Below are 19,244 nucleotides of genomic sequence, written 5' to 3'. Positions count from 1 at the left end.
TCTCTCTCTCTAGATTTTATTTTACCGTCTACTCTACAAAACCAATGTTTGCAAATCAAATGTATAGCCTACTGTTTAAAATATGACAAAATATTGACGACTCGTTACCGAAGTTTAGGCTATTCACTGCCGATAAACGAACCCAGTCTACTCGTGAAAACCTTGAACGCCCAGAGGGAAAATTAAGGCTTTTAAATATACTGTACTAAACAAAAATAATGCTTTAATATACTATCATTAACACTACCATTACAATTATCGTAAGGTTGGAGAAAGATAAAGATTGCCGAGAACGTAACCACATTTCTGTTTACATTTTGTCAGCTGGACTCGCACAGTTAACAGTTGATTTCATTGTTGATGTGGAATTTTATCCTTAAATAGGCTATTCATTATGAAATTATGTTAATGAAATGTAATGTTAATATTGTTTTGTAACATTTATTATAAATCACCGTATTTAGGGCTACCAATATACTTAAAAAGACTATAGATTTGATACATTTTGTAGTGCTTGACTCGCGAACTTTGAACAGCCTCGTGGATACAGAAAATTTATTTTTGAAAAATAGCGATCGTGGAAAAGGGGAATCGTGTAATTCGAACACGCTTAATTCGGGACCCTACTGTATGTCTTGCTAAGTTATGTAAATATGTTAATACATTATCAAACAATTCAGGCGATAGCATCGTTAAAATTATGTAACCCATGCGTACCATACACTACTGTATACCAATATTGCTTACATTTTCGGTATAGAGTACTAAAAATTTTTAAGCCCTGCTGTGCACCTACAATAAAGGTTTGTTTGTGCTGGGATAACCAGAAGAAATTTCACCATTTAAGTAACCCTTAAACTGGCAACAAGATTGGTAACGTCTCTACCTGGTGTTTGCCAGTCGGGGGTTCGAGTCCCGCTCAGACTTGTTAGTGCCATTAGTGTCTGCAACCTTACCATCCTTGTGAGCTAAGGTTGGGGGGTTTGGGGGAGCTTATAGGTCTATCTGCTAAGTTATCAGCAGCCACTGCTTGGCCCTCCCTCGTCCTAGCTTGGGTGCTGATCATATAATATATGGTCAGTCTCTAGGGCATTGTCCTGATTGCTAGGGCAATGTCACTGTCCCTTGCCTCTGCCATTCATGAGCGACCTCTAAACCTTTAAAGCGAGATATATCATAAAAAGATTTTCTATAGGTGCATTTATAGATGTTTATAATTCAGATCCATACAACTTTTGAAATTCATTAAACTAGCAAATATTTCTAGTTAATCCAGGAAAAAAATTCAATCCTCTCCTAAAAAATTTAACCACCGTAAAATAAATTAGATCGAATGAAAATACCATTATATTAAATAGGTTTTAAAATTAAGTGTGAGTTTTGGTCAAAATTTAACATCCAACCAGAATATGCAATCCATGTTAGGAATATTGTTAAAGATGAGAATCTTTAAGGCCTCCTCTGCAAGCACAACAGAACCAGAGAATAAGAACCATCCCGGTTTAAAGATGACAAGTTATGGTCATCACTACAATTATGAAGACCAAAATTAACTCCAAGATGACCAAGAATCTTCAGACGACATTGGACATGTAGCTATACAAATTAAAAAAATGAACAGTTCTCATATCAGCTTTTTTATTTCCGTAGTACCCTTTTTTGAGCGCCTCAGTTTCATAGTCAATTTCATCTACTTTTGCAATCCGTATTTCTGGGTCGATCTGTGACGGCCGGTGAAAAGGATCCTTCTGTTTTGGACTTGCCCGCTAAGTCGTTATTTATTTTGTTAAGTGTGTGTCGCAAGTGATTGTCGTTAATTCAACATAACTGACGTTGCTACTGCACCTTTAACAATGTTAAGTACTATAGTTTGTTTTGACAGTTTTTTCAGTACCAGGCATTTGTTCTCTTTCCAGTAATGTGGATTTTAATTTTGGAAGATGCAGAAGGATCCTTTTCACCGGGCGTCACAGGTCTCTCCCCAGAAATAGATTTTTCCTTCGTCAAAATCCCTCAAGTACAAGGATTTAATCTGCATTAATGTAAAACATACGCTTCATACATTCAACTAATTAAGAAAAATCTATATGGAAAAGGCATGCCATTCATAAAAATCCTTCATGACAATACATTAACATTCAGTGAAAGTCTCTCTCCTCTATTTCACCACAAACTTGTGTTAGCTTTCTACAGCTACTTTAGAAAATTAAATATATTTTCATAAACTGAAATACCAAAATAGTAATAACCCTGCAGCATAGCATAAACATTTAGGTAAATCACAACATGAATGCAGGCAGGCTTAACAGCTTAACAGAGTGTAGAAAATACTCAGCGAGAAATGAATGAGAAGAATTCTTGGTGGAAATGAAGAAGCATTTTATAGCTACTGGAAAATAAACCGAGAATGTCTACATGAGACTTTAAGTGGGGAATAATTTCTACAGCTCCTGAAAAATTAAGGAAGAAAAAGCAAGAAATTGTGAATTATTCAGAAGACAATAACTATATCAACTGACACCAGCTAGCTTTCTTGCTGGACTACATTATTGCATATTTTTAAGAGAGAATAACTTATAAAGACACACTCGCTCCTATTAACTTACATTTGTAAATTGTAAGGTACACCAAGAATATCAAATCTCTCCACCTCAAAATCAACTCCAATAGTTGCCTTGTAGTTTGAATCAAAGACCTGATGACAAAATCTGAAAATAAAATTAGCAGACAATAAAATATACATGAAAGAATTAAACAGCCTAATCAATACTAGTTTACCAAATAAATCTACACCTAAACACACGGTAAACAAAGAACAAGCAAACACTTTTCTGGCTCGACCTGTGTTGCTCCGTGAAATGCTCCTCTAGCACCATTTCTAAGGCATAGATTTTGTTGAATATACCAATTTCTAAGGCATAGATTTTGTTGAATATACCAGAGAAAAAAAGAGATGCATGTAATGCCAGGAATAAACCTAGCTCGCTCACTCATTGAGACACTTTTTTTATACTCTTTTCAATCTTTTGTATTTTTTTCTACAATCTGGCATACTGCTACTTCCTTATTTATCAATTCTACAACTAATAGTTGATCCCTAGAAAGTGACCAAACTATATCAATCATATTTTTAAGGATCTGCTACTTCCTTAGTTATCAATTCTACAACCTAATAATTGATCCATAGAAAGTGACCAAACCATATCAATCATATTTTTAAGGATCTGCTGACAAACGGTGAATTGATACTCAAACTTCGTTACCAATTATCAAATATGTCACATGAAAAAAGTGCCATTAGGAGGTAAGTACTACAAAGCAAACCATGCCCGTATTTAATAAAGGGAAAATTCAATGACCACAGGGGAAAGTGTCATTGAAATAATATAATCAAGTATATTAGTGGTCATAAACTAATAATAATGGTACAATGATGAAATTTTACACTAATTCTACAAGCCTACCTATTGACTAGACAAGTTTTCCCTGTTGCAACATCTCCAAGCACTATCATCTTCGATATCTTGAGGCCTGCCTGGAGAGTGCGGTTAGAATTGGCTGCATTCCGGACTGCTTCGTCAAATTCATCTTGCGAGAAGGGGGAGGCCTGCAATGCAAAAAGGAAATTAATAACTAAAACCTAGATTATGGAGTCAAAGATGCCTCTCCAAGCACTTAGAGTAAGCTCCCCAGATAAGAATCTACAACTTTACAACTTCCAAAGAACTTGCGTGCAGTAAACTAAAATGCAAGAAGTGTAAAATAAATTACAAAACAAGAAATTTTTTTCAGAAGCATTTTATTACGTACAGTTATAAAAAATTATACAGAGCTGGCTCACTGGTAGTAATGAGAATTGAAGACAGAAAACAATGTAGGATTTGGAGTTAACATCTGGAAGGTCAGACTCATTATGCTGTCCTACAAAACCTTTCAATTTAAGAAGCCACTCTTGGAATGATATCCTTTTTATATAAAAGAATTAATGTGCATAATCAAGATCACCAAGGGAAATTGAAATATATTTTGAATGTGGGCAAAAAACAAATAAACCGATCTTTAGAAAAAAAAAAAAGTTGAAGTTTCAATAACTGTAAACTGAACTTGATGCTTGAAAATCAATCTACCATAAAAATCATTTGGTATTTAAGATAATCTAGATAGTGGTCACCAGTTAATATAATTGCAACTGGTTACCAGAGTACACTATCATTTTATAATTATTAGTATTACTTGCTAAGCTACAACCCTAGTTGTAGAAGCAGGATGCTATAAACCCAGGGGCTTGGGCTCCAACAGGGAAAATAGCCGAGTGAAGAGAGGAAATAAGGAAATATAAGAGGGTAATTAAAAAAAAAATATTTTAAGAACAATAACAACATGTTATCTGAAAGTGTACGGTGTTAATTAAAACTTTGTTATTGTGCCTGTACTAAAAATTCAAGAGTGCTAATTAGTACATGTGTGAGCATATACAGGTACAGTACCATGATTAAAAACTAATACTGTACAACATGCAATAGATGTACATGGGGAAAAGATCTCATGTTTGCCCAACTGATTTCACTCTAGCTACAGTCATCACGCAATATTTGCTTCTGAACTAAGAATAACTATTCTTTACGAGATAATATCGCCAATTAACTTCTTTAATAATGAATTGAGTAGAGTATTCATTAGCTGTTATTTACTTTGTACCCTTTAAGAGTACGCATGTTCATGCAATAGTTAGTTAAAGTACTGTATTCTACTTTTGTAGTTTTAATCCAAAAGTAAAAATTGATCTAAAGACGGTATAGATGCTGTCTTAGTTTTTGGTTAGACAAAAATGAATTCTTACGTGTCTTATAAAAGGCGGGGGGAGTGCAGTTACTATACGATCCTTCTCTGCATGAGTCTGCAACATTTTGTATACGGCAGACCGACTCAACTGCATCAGTCCTGTAAAAACAAATAACTTTACTATCTACTTTTCATCTATTTAAAAATATATCAAATATAATAATTACATCTATCCACTAGGGAGACTTGAAAAGTACCTAACACCGAGGATCGCGCAAAGAACCTAACGTCCATGAGCCATAGACTTTACACCATAGTGATCTAGTCATTTCCCGAGATGTTGGTACTTCTAGTATCCTTTTATTTCCGGAAATATTTGAGAATAGCAACAGCGATAAGTAATTGTCTTATTTTGTTAAATCCAGAACTTGCTAAGACCTGTTAATAAGGAATACTTGAGCATGCTTATTTCTCAACAAGAACAGTCTGAAATGATTGCTTATGTTGTTAGTACTCAACAAAAACCTTTTACACAAAAATAATGTGTTAGCTGGTACTCAATGTGTAGGGTCTAGAGGAATACCAGTGTAGGAAACACAATGATCGTCAAGAATTTATGTTATATTGAACAAAATAGAATGTGGAGAGTGCTTTTATACAGTCACTGACTATATTTGAAAAAAAATCAAAGGTGTAGAAACTTCCCTAGTTGATTTGATAATTGTAGAAGAATGATGTACTTAATCTATAGTTAAGAGCTAATAAACAATAATTAAATACATTTCATTTTTTTATAAGGGCGACAATCAAAATCTAGCAAATTTTATACATAAAGGTAAATAATGTATTGTTTTCCTGGTTAACAACAGATCAATTACTTCAAAGAGGAGGGGAATTAACTGAAGAGATGAAAACTTGGGTTCACTTTACAAGCAGTTGAGAATACAATAGCCAACAGGACAATTTTTTTAGCTAAAATGCTAATATGATTCATATCAACATAGAAACTGAAGATAGGTATGAACAGAAATCAAATCTGAATGGCTGACAGAGATGTTTCAGGACATTCTTGACACCACAAAAAATCTATCCTTCTTAGTTCAAGTAACACACAAATAATAGTACGGGTTCTATTAAAGATTGAATCTCAAAGAGCTATACTGCACTCCCTTTTTTATTTCTGCCAACAAAGTTGGAAGGAAGATATGTTCAACCCCATTTGGGTTCGTTTGAGAAAAGCTTACTGGCCACAATTTTAATCGTAGAGTAAAGAGACTAGCAAGGATTAACCATTATGTAAAAAGCTGGAAATGATTAAATTTTGGAAGGTCAAGGTCAATGGTTAAGATCACGGTCAAGCAAAATGTCCAATTCATATAATCCGCCATAAGTTTGCATATCGTTGTCACAGACTTCATACTTGGTTCATATCCAAGTATATGAAAATCCACGCCAATTGATACATATTAAGGTCAAAGGTCAAGGTCAAGGTTGAGCCAAATGATGAGACATAAGCTGCCGTGGTGGAGGTCTGCGCTCTACTGAGTGCCTTCTAGTTAGTTATGCGATAATATTTTCAATACAAACAACCAATTATTTTGCGAAGCAAATTTCTGTAAGTGCCAATACAGGAAACTAGTTTTCTTTACTAAGCATAGACCATGACCATCTTATGACTGGCCCTTCAGAACTATAGTACTGTACAATTTTCAAAGAAAACCAAGTTAAGATAAAAAATATGGATGAAAGTTACCAATAGGGATTTTCTGATCTATTTATAAAATAGGAAATACATAAACATATTCAATAGGGCAAAAAGGATGAAAAAACCAAGTTTGAGAGAAGAGAAACTAGCATGGTACAAATAATAAAGAATCTTAAAAGCTAAAGTGACATCACTAATTACATGAAAAGTCCTTTACAGTGGAAATTGTAAGTAGTTAGTAACCTGCGTCTGGAAAAATAAAGACCTTATCCAAGTACTACAGTAGACTACAAAAATCTATCTAAAGACAACCAACGATCAGTTTTGTGATGAAGTCATGTCCAAGATTCTAAAAGTTGAAATGTAAACTACAGTATACACTACAGTATATATGAATTTTATAAATTAAAAAGTTTTCAAAAGTGAAAGATCAATCAAAAGTTACCCTTATAAGAAACTCTGTGATAAATAAAATTGTTTCACATTAGCTATCACTTTACTATAATATTAGATCTACAGACAAGGTCTTCACAGCACCCTTGCGCAAACCGGAGAACATTAATTTAAGAATCTGCATATATTTAAAAGTTTTACAATAAAGCTTTAAGACAATCTCAATATGAATTTAAAATTAAAGGACATTCGGTAATATAGTACAGTATCAATATGCACATGTTCATCAAATTAAAAAAATAAAATGCAAAATGCTTACATGCCGAGATATGAATAGTGTGAAAAAATACTAGACATCTATAACTGTAGTACTTAAAATTGAATGGGATCTCAAACCATAAGGAATAGAGAGTAAAAACCAGTTTAACTGGTCTTCCCATATCATGAACTGTATCCCTGTATTGAATACAGTACGCTCATACTGTATCTTATACCGAGTTTCAACTGTGTTGCCATTCTAAAACAAATCATACATATGGCAAATAAGATCTTTACCCATGAATCAACTTATACCTGTAACTTGCATTTTCTCTAAATTCATGAGATTAATTTGTAAAACCAAACACAAAAACTAAAAACTACAATATTTCAATTACTTTCTTCTACATAACCATCTTCACTATATTAACCACAAACTAATTTAAATAGTCAAAAGTTTTAATAACCATGATTGCAACAACATGAAAACTACACAGCTAACATGCACAACTAGCTAAACTGTGCTGGTACTCGGGTAATTCATTTCATGCATAAAAAATTCTCATGCAGAGAAAGAATATTATGCATTTTACACGAGAAAAAGAGAATCTTATTCAGACAAGCCAGTACTAGCTAAGACTATGAATACGTCTTCAGAGTGGATTCACTACGCACTTTAATCTCTCGGACCAATCCTACAAAACTCACATGTATCAAGAGTAACAGCCAGAAGACAAAAGATGTCAGGAAAGTTGAGCCAATTGCTCGAATGGACAAATCACACACGTTAACAACACTGTAACATATGGTAATAAGATGTTAGTATTTGGCTTACACATGCTCGTTGGGTCTTGATAAGGAGCTTAAATATAGTGTAGATAAAGTTTATAGACTATGATAACAAATTGATTTATATATATGTACAGTACAGTATATTAATTTTGCACCTTATGATTATTCACCTCTTAATTATTAATTCTGATTATTCACCTCTTAATTATTAATTCTATTCATTCACCGGCATTATACCAAGAATACTGTACTATACAGTACACTTATATCTACTGGTATACATACAGTATATTGTATACAGTATTATACATATCTTAAAACAATCATGCCACCCACAAAATACTTATACTGTAAAAGAAACAAGCCATAGTAAAAATAGATCAATAACACTAAAAAGGCAGGTACAGTAATTAAATTCTCTTCAACGAGAACTTGACTCCTCTACAATAAAAATTAACGGCGAAAAACACATTTCTTCAGGTCATTATAAGGACTTTTTGGAGAGGAAAATATAAGTTCTCTGAAAGCACTAAAAGTTCATATCACATCTTAGAGGGAACAGGATACACCAACAATCGAGCTGATAAATTCGTGTTCACCTGCAGCCCTAGGATCCCGAAGGTGACGATGCGAGTCACTGCTCCTACGAAGCGCCATGCTCTACTTCACCGCTAAAGGTGAAATCGAATCTTCTATACAGTATATCTTCAATGCTGAAACTTAAGTTTAAAAGTCAAGGAATAATGCATTTCCTGGGTTAAAGAATTAGCCATGATGTGTTACTAAGAGTTAAAGAATTAGCCATGATGTGTTACTAAGAGTTAAAGAATTAGCCATGATGTGTTACTAAGAGTTAAAGAATTAGCCATGATGTGTTACTAAGAAAAATAATCAGTGTACTCACTCACTGCCTATCAAATGTCTAGAAAATTCAACATATTGTATGTACTATAAACATTCCTAAATAGGGATTATCAATCATTTACATTAAAATAGAAATGCTGTACTGAAGATTTTAATTAAAATCTTTAAATAAAGATGACAAATCCATACATAATTTGTATTTTTCCCTAACTAATACAAACCTAGTTATTTATTATGGATATTCTCCAAGCTTTGCCAAAAGAATATCCATAATAAACAACATCAGGTTTGTTAGTTTGGTGAACAATGTTGTATTTCTCAAGAGGTAAACTCGCTAAAGCAATAAGGATACAAAAGTGACAAGGCTATTTATGATGTCAAACTGTTTACCATCTTTCAAAGTAACATATCGTCACCCTCATAAACTAACTGCCTAAGTCATTTTCTCCACTTGTTGGGAAATAAAAAAAAAACTTCTCATTTCCTAATTCTTTATATCATTGTGTTGAGCTTCAATTAACAAATTCTAATTCACAAATTCTTCTGTTAAGAATTTGTGAATTAAAGCTCAAGACAATGATATCAAGAATTAGAAAATGAGAAGGTTTTCTTTTGATTTCCAAACAGGTGGAGAAAATGACTTAGGCAGTTAGTTTATGAGGGTGACGATATCCAAAACGTTGCAGGAGCTGTGTACCTGAAGGATGAAATATTGTGCAGTAAAATAGCATTAATTTTAAAAAGCGATTCATATTTTTCCTAACTACGCAAACCTAAGTTCTTTAATAAGAGGACGACTTCAGTGAAACTGGAAATTACCGTTAAAATTTAACGAGGCACTGTAGTTATATCTAACAGCAGGTGGCGGTGATGCTCTGCCCACCTGTAAGTCATTAACCCTTTTACCCTCAGGCTATTTGGAAATTTCCAACCCTTAACCCCAAAGGGTTATTTTTTTTCAAGCACATTTTGCAGTATATTTTTTTTAAATTGCTCTAACAGCCTTAATTTCCGTCATAGAGAGGTCAGGTTGGTCTCATTCTCTTGGAAAATGCTTAAAGTTTCTCAAAATATTATCAAACATATGCAAAAAAAAAATTTAAATAGCAGTTTTTTGCAAGGACGTACCGGTACGTCCATGGGGGTAAAAGGATGAGTTTTGTGAAACGTACCAGTGCGTCCTTTGGGGGTAAAAGGGTTAAAAGACTTACTTTTTATCTTCAGGCCAGAGGCTTTTAGGTTGGTTGATGTGGGAAGTGTAACCATAACCCAATATATGACACCAATAATTCTGTATTGGTAAAACGTCAATTCTCCAACAGCAATCAAGCAGGCTTAGTTTATTCCACGTAGTTTGGCCCTTCAAGATCAATCAAATCAAATTCAATACAGTTAAGTTAAAACTCTTATTGGCCTAATTACTCCAAGGCATTTGCTTTAGAATTTGAGAGTACTTTTGATATCAGAAATCATATTAACATCAAAATTCAACTAACCAAAATAACTTGACAACAGAATTATATGAGATTATATTGACACAGACCTACATGGCGGAGGATTATGAAGTGCGAAGTAGGAGATGATGAATAGAGAAGTTTTGAATTAAAAGCTCAAGATAAGAGACGACTGGTGAAATCTAACCAAGGCCCTTTACATCAATAGGCATAAGAGATGGTGACGATACTGACCGAATCAAACAACTAGAGGCACCCAAACTAACCATTTTCCATTGGGATCCCTCTTTACTAGAAATATGTAGGGATAAGAAATTATAATAAAAGGTCATGGCTGGAAGGAAAGGATCTAGAACCTGAGACACTACGGACAATTGGATATATTGTGTATCGTCACTATTATACGTCAAAACTTCCCATTTCCCCATAAATTAATCTAGGTCAGACAGCACCCAAGCAATTCCTAAATCTGATGACCTATGGAACCATAATCTTACTCCCTGAACATCTTGCGATTAAAGCAACTACAAATATTGGAGCTTTTGTAGTTGGTTGCGATGGACCGGATCAGTTATCAAAATATAGGTAAATATTATAGCACAATATTCCCAATGAAGAACATAAGTAGAGTTCTCGGTGTATATTTTGGAACTTTGAAAAGCTCCGATGCAAGTAATTAGGGGAAACCCTTATTTTTCAAATTTTACAAGTTTTAAAATACCAATTTATGACTGAAAAACCATATTATAAAGGGGAAACACACAAGAACACCACCTAACCTAGGAGCTGTATCCTTACCTACTTAGCTACTGGGGGATACAGCCCCCTGCGATGCACCCCCCTTAAAAAGCTGTATCCTTACCTTACCCCAGACTAAGTCTCAACCCTGTGTTTGCATCCCAACCACCTTTACAAGCAACACTAGTTCACAATATTTCATAAATCATAAAGATAGCTTTGTAATATTAAATTTCAGACAAAGCTAAACAATATTTTCACCATGAAAAATCAATTTGACAAGTATTTAAGTTTAAGACTGTCCCAGCAAACTACATACAGTATACCCAAAATATGGATTAGTCTAGGGGATAGTGTAGTCTACTACCTAGACAACATAGCCTACTTTAAAATATTTCACATTAATTGTTAATGACTTTGGTGCCTTTGTATATCAGCGGCCAGTTCCTCACGCGATCATTAAAAATGGAAATCAACTAACCTAAACTTTCCCCCTAACCTAACCTACAAGCCGTGTCCTTACCTACTTACCTAATGGGAGGGGGGCTAATACCCCCCTGCTGCGACCCCCCTTACACTGCCCTATTCTAAGTTAGATCGGTTTCATTGTATATTATTACATCTCAATGTATCCTAGTATTCCAACTACTTTTTCTTATAGGAAAAATTACGCTCCCTTCGAAAATAACACTCGTTCCCGTCGCAAATGAATAGTTACAGAAATATATATACATCTATATCCGCCGATAATGGGGGACCCCCAGTGGGAACTCGGGGTTTTGGGTGGGGAAAACATACTGGGGAACCGATATATAACCGTAATTCAGTCCTTTTCTTCTCTATACATTTCTTTCTGGTATTTATTATAACCGTAGAAAAAGACAAATCAGTATACCTGGATATATTTGGGAGGAGCCATTTCAAAGGTTTTTTCTTGTAGTAATACAGTAACCAGTGCTGCCAACGCCTGATGTAGATTAATTGTTAGAATTCCATACTTGATGTAGATCAAATGTTAGCGTTTCATGCTAACATTAGCACCCATTTGTTCGTTTGTTCGTTCGCCCCACCTTCCGTCCTTCGCTTATATAACCCCCCTTCGCAGGAGTTTCTCTCCATTATTACTCTTTTTATTACCGTATTATTTTCTCATTTTATATTCCCATTCAATATAATTTATCATACATTCCACTTTACCTTCCTATATTGGGTTTATTTGTTTTGTTATTTCCTTTCCCATTTGTACGTACGTTCGTTTCATCAGTTTCCGATCTGCGCATATATCCCCCCCCCCCCCCCTGCGCAGGAGTTTCCACTCCCCCTTTTACTCTTTTTATTAGTGTTATTTTCTCATTTTTAATTCCCATTCAATATTATTTATCATTCATTCCATTTTACCTTCCTATATTGGTTTTATTTGTCGAGTTATTTCTTTATCCCTTCCCGGTTTCACATAAATACTTACCCTGGACTAGTTTTTTATCCAGTTAATTCTCGGTATGATCTCCTCATTTTATATTCCCATTCTCTATTATTTACCGTTCATTCCATTTTATCTTCCTATATTGTTTGTATTTATTTTTGTTGGTTAGTTCCTTTTCTCTCCTCTGTGTCTTATAAAACTTTTCTTTCGTCTAGTTTCCGTATTTAGTTCATTCATGTTTTCACTCTTTTGTTCGTTGTTTTTCCCTTAACCAATCATCACTCTAGGTAGTAGGCCTATTCAGATATCTCCCTACCCCCCCTTCCTTTATCTCTGAATGCGCTGTTTTCCGACCCATTGTTCCCCTGCCTTTCCCGTTTTAACCTTTGACCTAGTTACTCGTCCTTCGTTACTAGTGCGTTTTTTTCCCCGTATTTTGAGATGGATCATATTATAGAAACTTGTACCGGTTGCAGCATTCCGTATCTAAAAGCAGTGGCTCAATTCCATGGTGATTTTGTTGATAATTCAGGTTATGTTGACCATTTTCTTAAATCTCACAATGTTATTCTTCAACGTTTAAACTGCCCCTAGTGTCGTGCGCTTTTGTCTCTTCCTTCCGAGTCCAGCAAGTTTCGACGTTTCCTTCATAAAAGTAAGTCATTCCTCAATAGTCATTATTCGTGTTTTGTGACCGGGGTACTTCTAGGCAAGGTTAGGTGGGTTTGTTAGGTTCTGTGGCCTTTCTGTACTTTTTATATATTTCGTACCAGTTATATGGAGAAATTATTGAATATATCTGAGGAGATATTTAGCAGTTCTAGCTCTAGTAATGCCATCGTGTCGTTGGTAGTTCTGTGTACCATTTGTCTCCGTTGGTAGTACTGTGTATCAAGGTAAGTCATTCCCCCATTCTTATTATATGTGTTTTGTGACCGGGGTACTTCTAGGCAAGGTTAGGTGGGTTTGTTAGGTTCTGTGGCCTTTTGGTACTCTTTATTTATTGTGTAATAGTTTTATGGAAGTATTATTTAGTTTTCGTATGAAAAAATTTATTTCTACCTCTAGTATAGACATCGTGCCGTTGGTAACACTGTGTACCATTCGTCATCGTTGGTAGTTCTGTCAGCCATTGGTAACGTTGCTAATGTTATCGTCCCCGTCATCTGTTGTTTATATATTTTAACTCAGTATATATGTCCACAGTGTTAATATTTATATGGTTCATTTGTATTGTATTTCATTGTGTGATTTCGTACAGGAAATATATGATTTCCTATAGTAGATATCGTGATTTAACTGGTTTTCTCATTCATTTCATCCGTAATAACATCAACCAATTCGTCAACTTATAACTAACCGAATTGGTTGATCTGTTTGTTTGCGATTGAAATGGTCATCAAAATCGGTTAAATCTCGTTATTTGCTATAGGAAATCATATGTTTCTTGTGCGTAGTCACACGATGTAATAATATACAAAATTACCTAAAAATGGAAATCAACTAACCTAAACTTTCCCCCCTAACCTAACCTACAAGCCGTGTCCTTACCTACTTACCTAATGGGAGGGGGGCTAATACCCCCCTGCTGCGACCCCCCTTACACTGCCCTATTCTAAGTTAGACATAATAGTACATACAGGTGGCCGCTATCATACATACACCCCATTACTTTTCTTGGGGTTTCCTTATTTCCTTTCCTCATTGGGCTATTTTCCTTATTGGAGCCCTCAAGCTTATAGCATTCCGCTTTTCAAACTAGGGTTGTAACATGGCAAGTAATAATGATAATAATGTTAACAATGATCAAAATGGGTTATATAACAAAATCCTAGGAATGTCCAGATAGTCCTAGCCTTAAAACACATGCATATGTTCTAATATTTGTTAGCCTAGGACTATGCTGACTGGGCTACATAGCTTAATAAGATTAATAGATTCCAGAAGTAATCTGTGATACGTACAATCTTACAGGGGCAGACCCAACTGCTCATGTCAGCTGATAAAATACACGGATGCTTACACCTGGCCAAAGTTAATTAGCCAATTTTATGGCGTAGTTTTTGCGATAATATTCATAAAATATGATAAAACTTAACATTTATATCTAAAAACTACAATAATATTAAATAATACTTACAAATTCAATAAGTCGTGTCAGCCATGCTGACAAAATACACCGATGGTTACACCTGGCCAAAGTTAATTAGTCAATTCTTAGCGTAACTATTGAAATAATATGCATAAAAATATGATAAAACTTAACATTTACAACTAAAAACTACTATAATATTAAATAATACTTACAAATTCAATAACTCATGATGGGCAGCGTGAACGCAAACGGCTGTTAATGACAGGTGCTTGACAGATGCCGGCTGTTGTTTGTTTACTAACAAACATTCCAAATTTCCGACGTAAACTATTGTATTATATTTTAGTTGAGATGAGCTTAAATAGCTTTAAAAATTATTATGTCTATTTTTAATGCAATTTTATGTTATGATTTTCGATTAAAAGTAAATAAAAATGCAATGTGCAATATGGTCCCTGGCTGTGGCTATTCGCAACAAATCAGTCCTAGGCTGTCTATATCGTATGATATTTTGGTTGAAATGAACTTAAATAGATTTTTAAATTATTATATATATTTTTAATTAAATTTTATGCTATTATTTTCTATCAAGAGTAAATAAAAATGCAATATGCAATATGATCCCTGGCTGTGGCTATTCGCAACAAATCGGTCCCAGGCTGTCTATTATTTGATATATTATCATCTATTGTGTAATTCAAAGTTTAAGATGTAGTAAAAGTATTAAATAAAAGACTTTTTGAAAATATGTAAATATCTTATGCTCAAAATCTCAATATAAGTAAAGAAAAAAAGGAAATATACCATAGCTCCAGGCTGCGCATACCCAAAACAATATGGCCCCAGGCTGTACATTACTTGAACATTATTGAATTCCCCATTATTTTATGCGTGGCTGAATTAAACTTCTATTTTTAATACTTAATGTAATATGAGATAGTAAATACAATTCTTGATAGTTAAATCAAATAGTTTTAGATGAGATTGCTATTTTCTGAGAATTAGTTGACGTCATGGTGATTCATGGTAATGTTTTTAGTAACAAACTAGACATTCCATTCGAATGAATATCATTACGCGATAGTATTATTATTATTATTATTATTAAATGCTAAGCTACAACCCTAGTTGGAAAAGCAGGATGCTATAAGCCCAGGGGCCCCAACAGGGAAAATAGCTCAGTGAGGAAAGGAAACAAGGAAAAATAAAATATTTTAAGAATAGTAACAACATTTAAATAAATATTGTTTAGCCATTATTTAAATAATATTCATATTCTAGTCTTGAATGCAATGCTAGTCGAGCATCATAAGTTATAACATAATATTCGTGGAGTATTCATTAAGTAATAATGGGTGTTACTTAGCGTAATTAATTTTTCTTAGGAAAAAAAAAAAACAGGGTTAAATTCAGAAAAAAACTCACGGGACTATGAATAAAAACAACTATTGTAAATTAAGATTAAGTGGGACGTGTCCAATTATCATTAGTAATTACAAAGTAATGTATAACGATCGTAAAGAACTGAACTAGGATAAGAACATCGAGCTAGTAACGATTTATTATTATTATTATTATTATTATTATTATTATTATTATTATTATTATTATTATTATTATTATTATTATTATTATTACCACAAGCCAAGCTACAGCCCTAGTTGGAAAAGCAAGATGCTCTAAGCCCAAGGGCTCCAACAAGGAAAAATAGCCAAGTGAAGAAAGGAAATAAGGAAATAAATAAATGATGAGAACAAATTAACAACAAATCATTCTAAAAACAGTAATAACGTCAAAACAGAGATGTCTTACATAAACTATAAAAAGACTTATGTCAGCCTGTTCAACATAAAAACATTTGCTGCAACCTTGAACTTTTGAAGTTCTACTGATTCAACTACCCGATTAGGAAGATCATTCCACAACTTGATCACAGCTGGAATAAAGCTTCTAGAATACTGTGTAGTATTGAGCCTCATGTTGGAAAAGGCCTGGATGTTAGAATTAACTACCTGCCTAGTATTACGAACAGGATGGAATTGTCCAGGGAGATCTGAATGTGAAGGATGGTCAGAATTATGAAAAATGTTATGCAACATACATAATGAACTAATTGAACGCCACAAATGTAAAATAATCAAATGCTTAATCGTATATCGAAAGAATTTACCAGAAATACTTAACTTCACTTCCACTGTTGCTTTCCTGGTCTTATCATACAAAGAAATGCATACGATAAAATGACTGCGAAGTTCTTGTAGAGAATAGGGTTCCCCTGCAGTAAAGGACCAAAAAAAGCGGCCCTTAGAGTAAAATTAGGTATGCAATTGTACCAACCGTGTGTCACACGATCGTACATAGTTCATTTTGTGTATATAATATGCTTGTCTCTTCGTTCTTCCCTCGCATTAAAAAGAACCCAAATAAACATGCCTGTTTTTCTCACCGGTAACAGTGTCGATTTTGAACATGAAATTTCTTGTTGTCTTGAGTTTTTGTATATAAAGGAGAGTGTTCTATAATAAACTCACTCAGTTGCTTTCATCCTGTCTTTGAGTCACAACCTTCTCTCGGCTCGTCACACACTACACGTGACTACGGGATCTACTGTACAGGATTTGTTTGTCGTATTAGCCCATGACCTTTGATGGGTGGGGCGGAGTGTTCAGTGTGCGTGAAATGTAGGCCTACCCGTAATTCACCCACTTGGGTTCTAAAGGTCAAAGGTAAAGGTGTCTGGTTTTTCACTTCCAGTATCATCAGAATAGATACTCACCAGAACGTCAGTCGAGCAAGCCCAACCACCCACTGAGGTGCTCAAGCATAGCAGTGACCTCCCCAGTAAACAGCTTAAACTCACGGTCCCAGGCTGGGATTGATCTGCTGCCATGCAAATGCTAAGTGAACACATTGCCACTGTACTAACTTTGAGTTAGAAGAAAATCGGGGCAGACTTTCTTAAGCTTAGCAGTAAGTAAGAAATTTAGATCATATTTCACCATATGAGGCGACAATGTCGACCAGTAAATGTTGGGTACCAGGTATTAAAATCCCCATATATCCTTCGAAAATTCAGGTAGAAGGACCACTTACCACTCAAAATGTTCCTTCAATTATTTCCCTCCAATCATAAATGCATAATTAGCTTTTATAGCTATCTTAGGTCATAAACTTCTAAAATGTTACCAGAAATTGAGAAAAAAAATAGTGATTTACCTCATGAAGGAAAAAATTGAAAAAAATTAAACAATGTAAATGAATGAATGACATATATAGATAATAGTCAACAGAACACTACTACTATCAAAATAATAAGCACTTTATTCCGCTCTATACACACAGAAGCATTCAGTAACTTTTTATAAAATATATATATATATATATATATATATATATATATATATATATATATATATATATATATATATATATAATCTATAATGTCAATTAATGTTCACTGCTATATAATTGGCCCTTTATAATGATATTAAGATTGACATCTAATTATTATTCTTTTTGGAAATATTCTCTGTTGAATTTCCTGATAGAATAATTGATTTTACATATTTTGACTAAAGAAGGATAATTTTATAAACTGTTAGATTCTACTACACAGACTAGTCATTATAAAGATGGATGTACCATTAATCAAAGTCCTTGAAAATTTGGTAGATTATAGAAAATGTATAATCTGTCCGGGTTCTTCATCAGAACCAATATCTACATCAGAAACTAGTCGAAAAAGGTATATGGAAAGTAGCCACAGGCAGAATATACATTTAAACACTTTAAGATTTATACAATACTGTCAATGCAAACTACTTGTTACAGTAACACCTTTGAGGGTAATAAAACAAGTAGACATAAAGTTTAATAATTAATATTAGTAGATTATTATATAATAAAGCACATAACTTATTGGCGACGAGGACAAAATCTATTGTGATTCTAATCTATAGTAACAAACAATTGATATATTGTTAATTTATTCTCATCATTTATTTATTTCCTTATTTCCTTTCCTCACTGGGCTATTTTTCCCTATTGGAGTCCTTGGGCTTATAGCATCTTGCTTTTCCAACTATGGTTGTAGCTTGGCTAGTAATAATGATAATAATAATTACCATATTCGTTAGTGATTGTAGGTTGGTAGGTGTACTGAAATGAGGAAAAGGGCCACCTTAGAATTTTTTTTTTTTCAACCAAAATAAAATTAAAAAATGTCATAAACATATTTTCAGCATTAGCTCCTATGATGAATAAACATATTATACTATTCATTCACCCATAAAAAAAGTCTTATTAAAGATATTTACAATATTAGCTCTTATGATGAATAAATATATTACACTATTCATTCATCCATAAAAAAGTCTTATTAAAGATATTTACAACATTAACTCTTATGATGAATAAATATATTACACTATTCATTCACCCATAAAAAAAGTCTTATTAAAGATATTTACAACATTAGCTCTTATGATGAATAAATTATTACACTATTCATTCACCCATAAAAAAGTCTTATTAAAGATATTTACAGCATTAGCTCCTATTATGAATAAATATATTACACTATGCATTCACCCATAAAAAGTCTTATTAAAGATATTTACAACATTAGCTCTTATGATGAATAAATATATCAAACTATGCATACATCCGTACGCATACATATATATGTATCTGTACTGTATATATACAATATACAATACATTTATTTAAATGAGATCTGCC

General features: G+C 33.7%; 1 protein-coding gene across 3 annotated transcripts in view; it reads right to left on the bottom strand.

Annotated features, from left to right (window-relative positions):
* The window catches only part of LOC137614380 (ras-related protein Rab-34-like), a 31,718-nt gene extending 16,902 nt beyond the window's left edge, over window positions 1–14,816 (bottom strand). The window contains exons 1-5 of one of the 3 annotated variants that reach the window (XM_068344169.1): window positions 14,717–14,803; window positions 7,847–7,934; window positions 4,841–4,941; window positions 3,465–3,607; window positions 2,607–2,708 (exon numbers count right to left, since the gene is read on the bottom strand). In XM_068344169.1, coding sequence (XP_068200270.1) covers window positions 2,607–2,708; window positions 3,465–3,607; window positions 4,841–4,936 — 341 coding nt within the window. In that variant the 5' untranslated portion in view covers window positions 4,937–4,941; window positions 7,847–7,934; window positions 14,717–14,803. Of the gene's footprint in view, window positions 1–2,606; window positions 2,709–3,464; window positions 3,608–4,840; window positions 4,942–7,846; window positions 7,935–14,549; window positions 14,580–14,716 lie in introns of those variants that run through there. The other 2 variants (XM_068344170.1, XM_068344171.1) reach the window with 2 other exon arrangements.
* Between the last annotated feature and the right edge of the window lie 4,428 nt (window positions 14,817–19,244).

This window comes from Palaemon carinicauda, chromosome 20, assembly GCF_036898095.1.
Source record: "Palaemon carinicauda isolate YSFRI2023 chromosome 20, ASM3689809v2, whole genome shotgun sequence".
NCBI lineage: Eukaryota > Metazoa > Arthropoda > Malacostraca > Decapoda > Palaemonidae > Palaemon > Palaemon carinicauda.
This window is presented reverse-complemented; position numbering and strand designations above follow the sequence as displayed.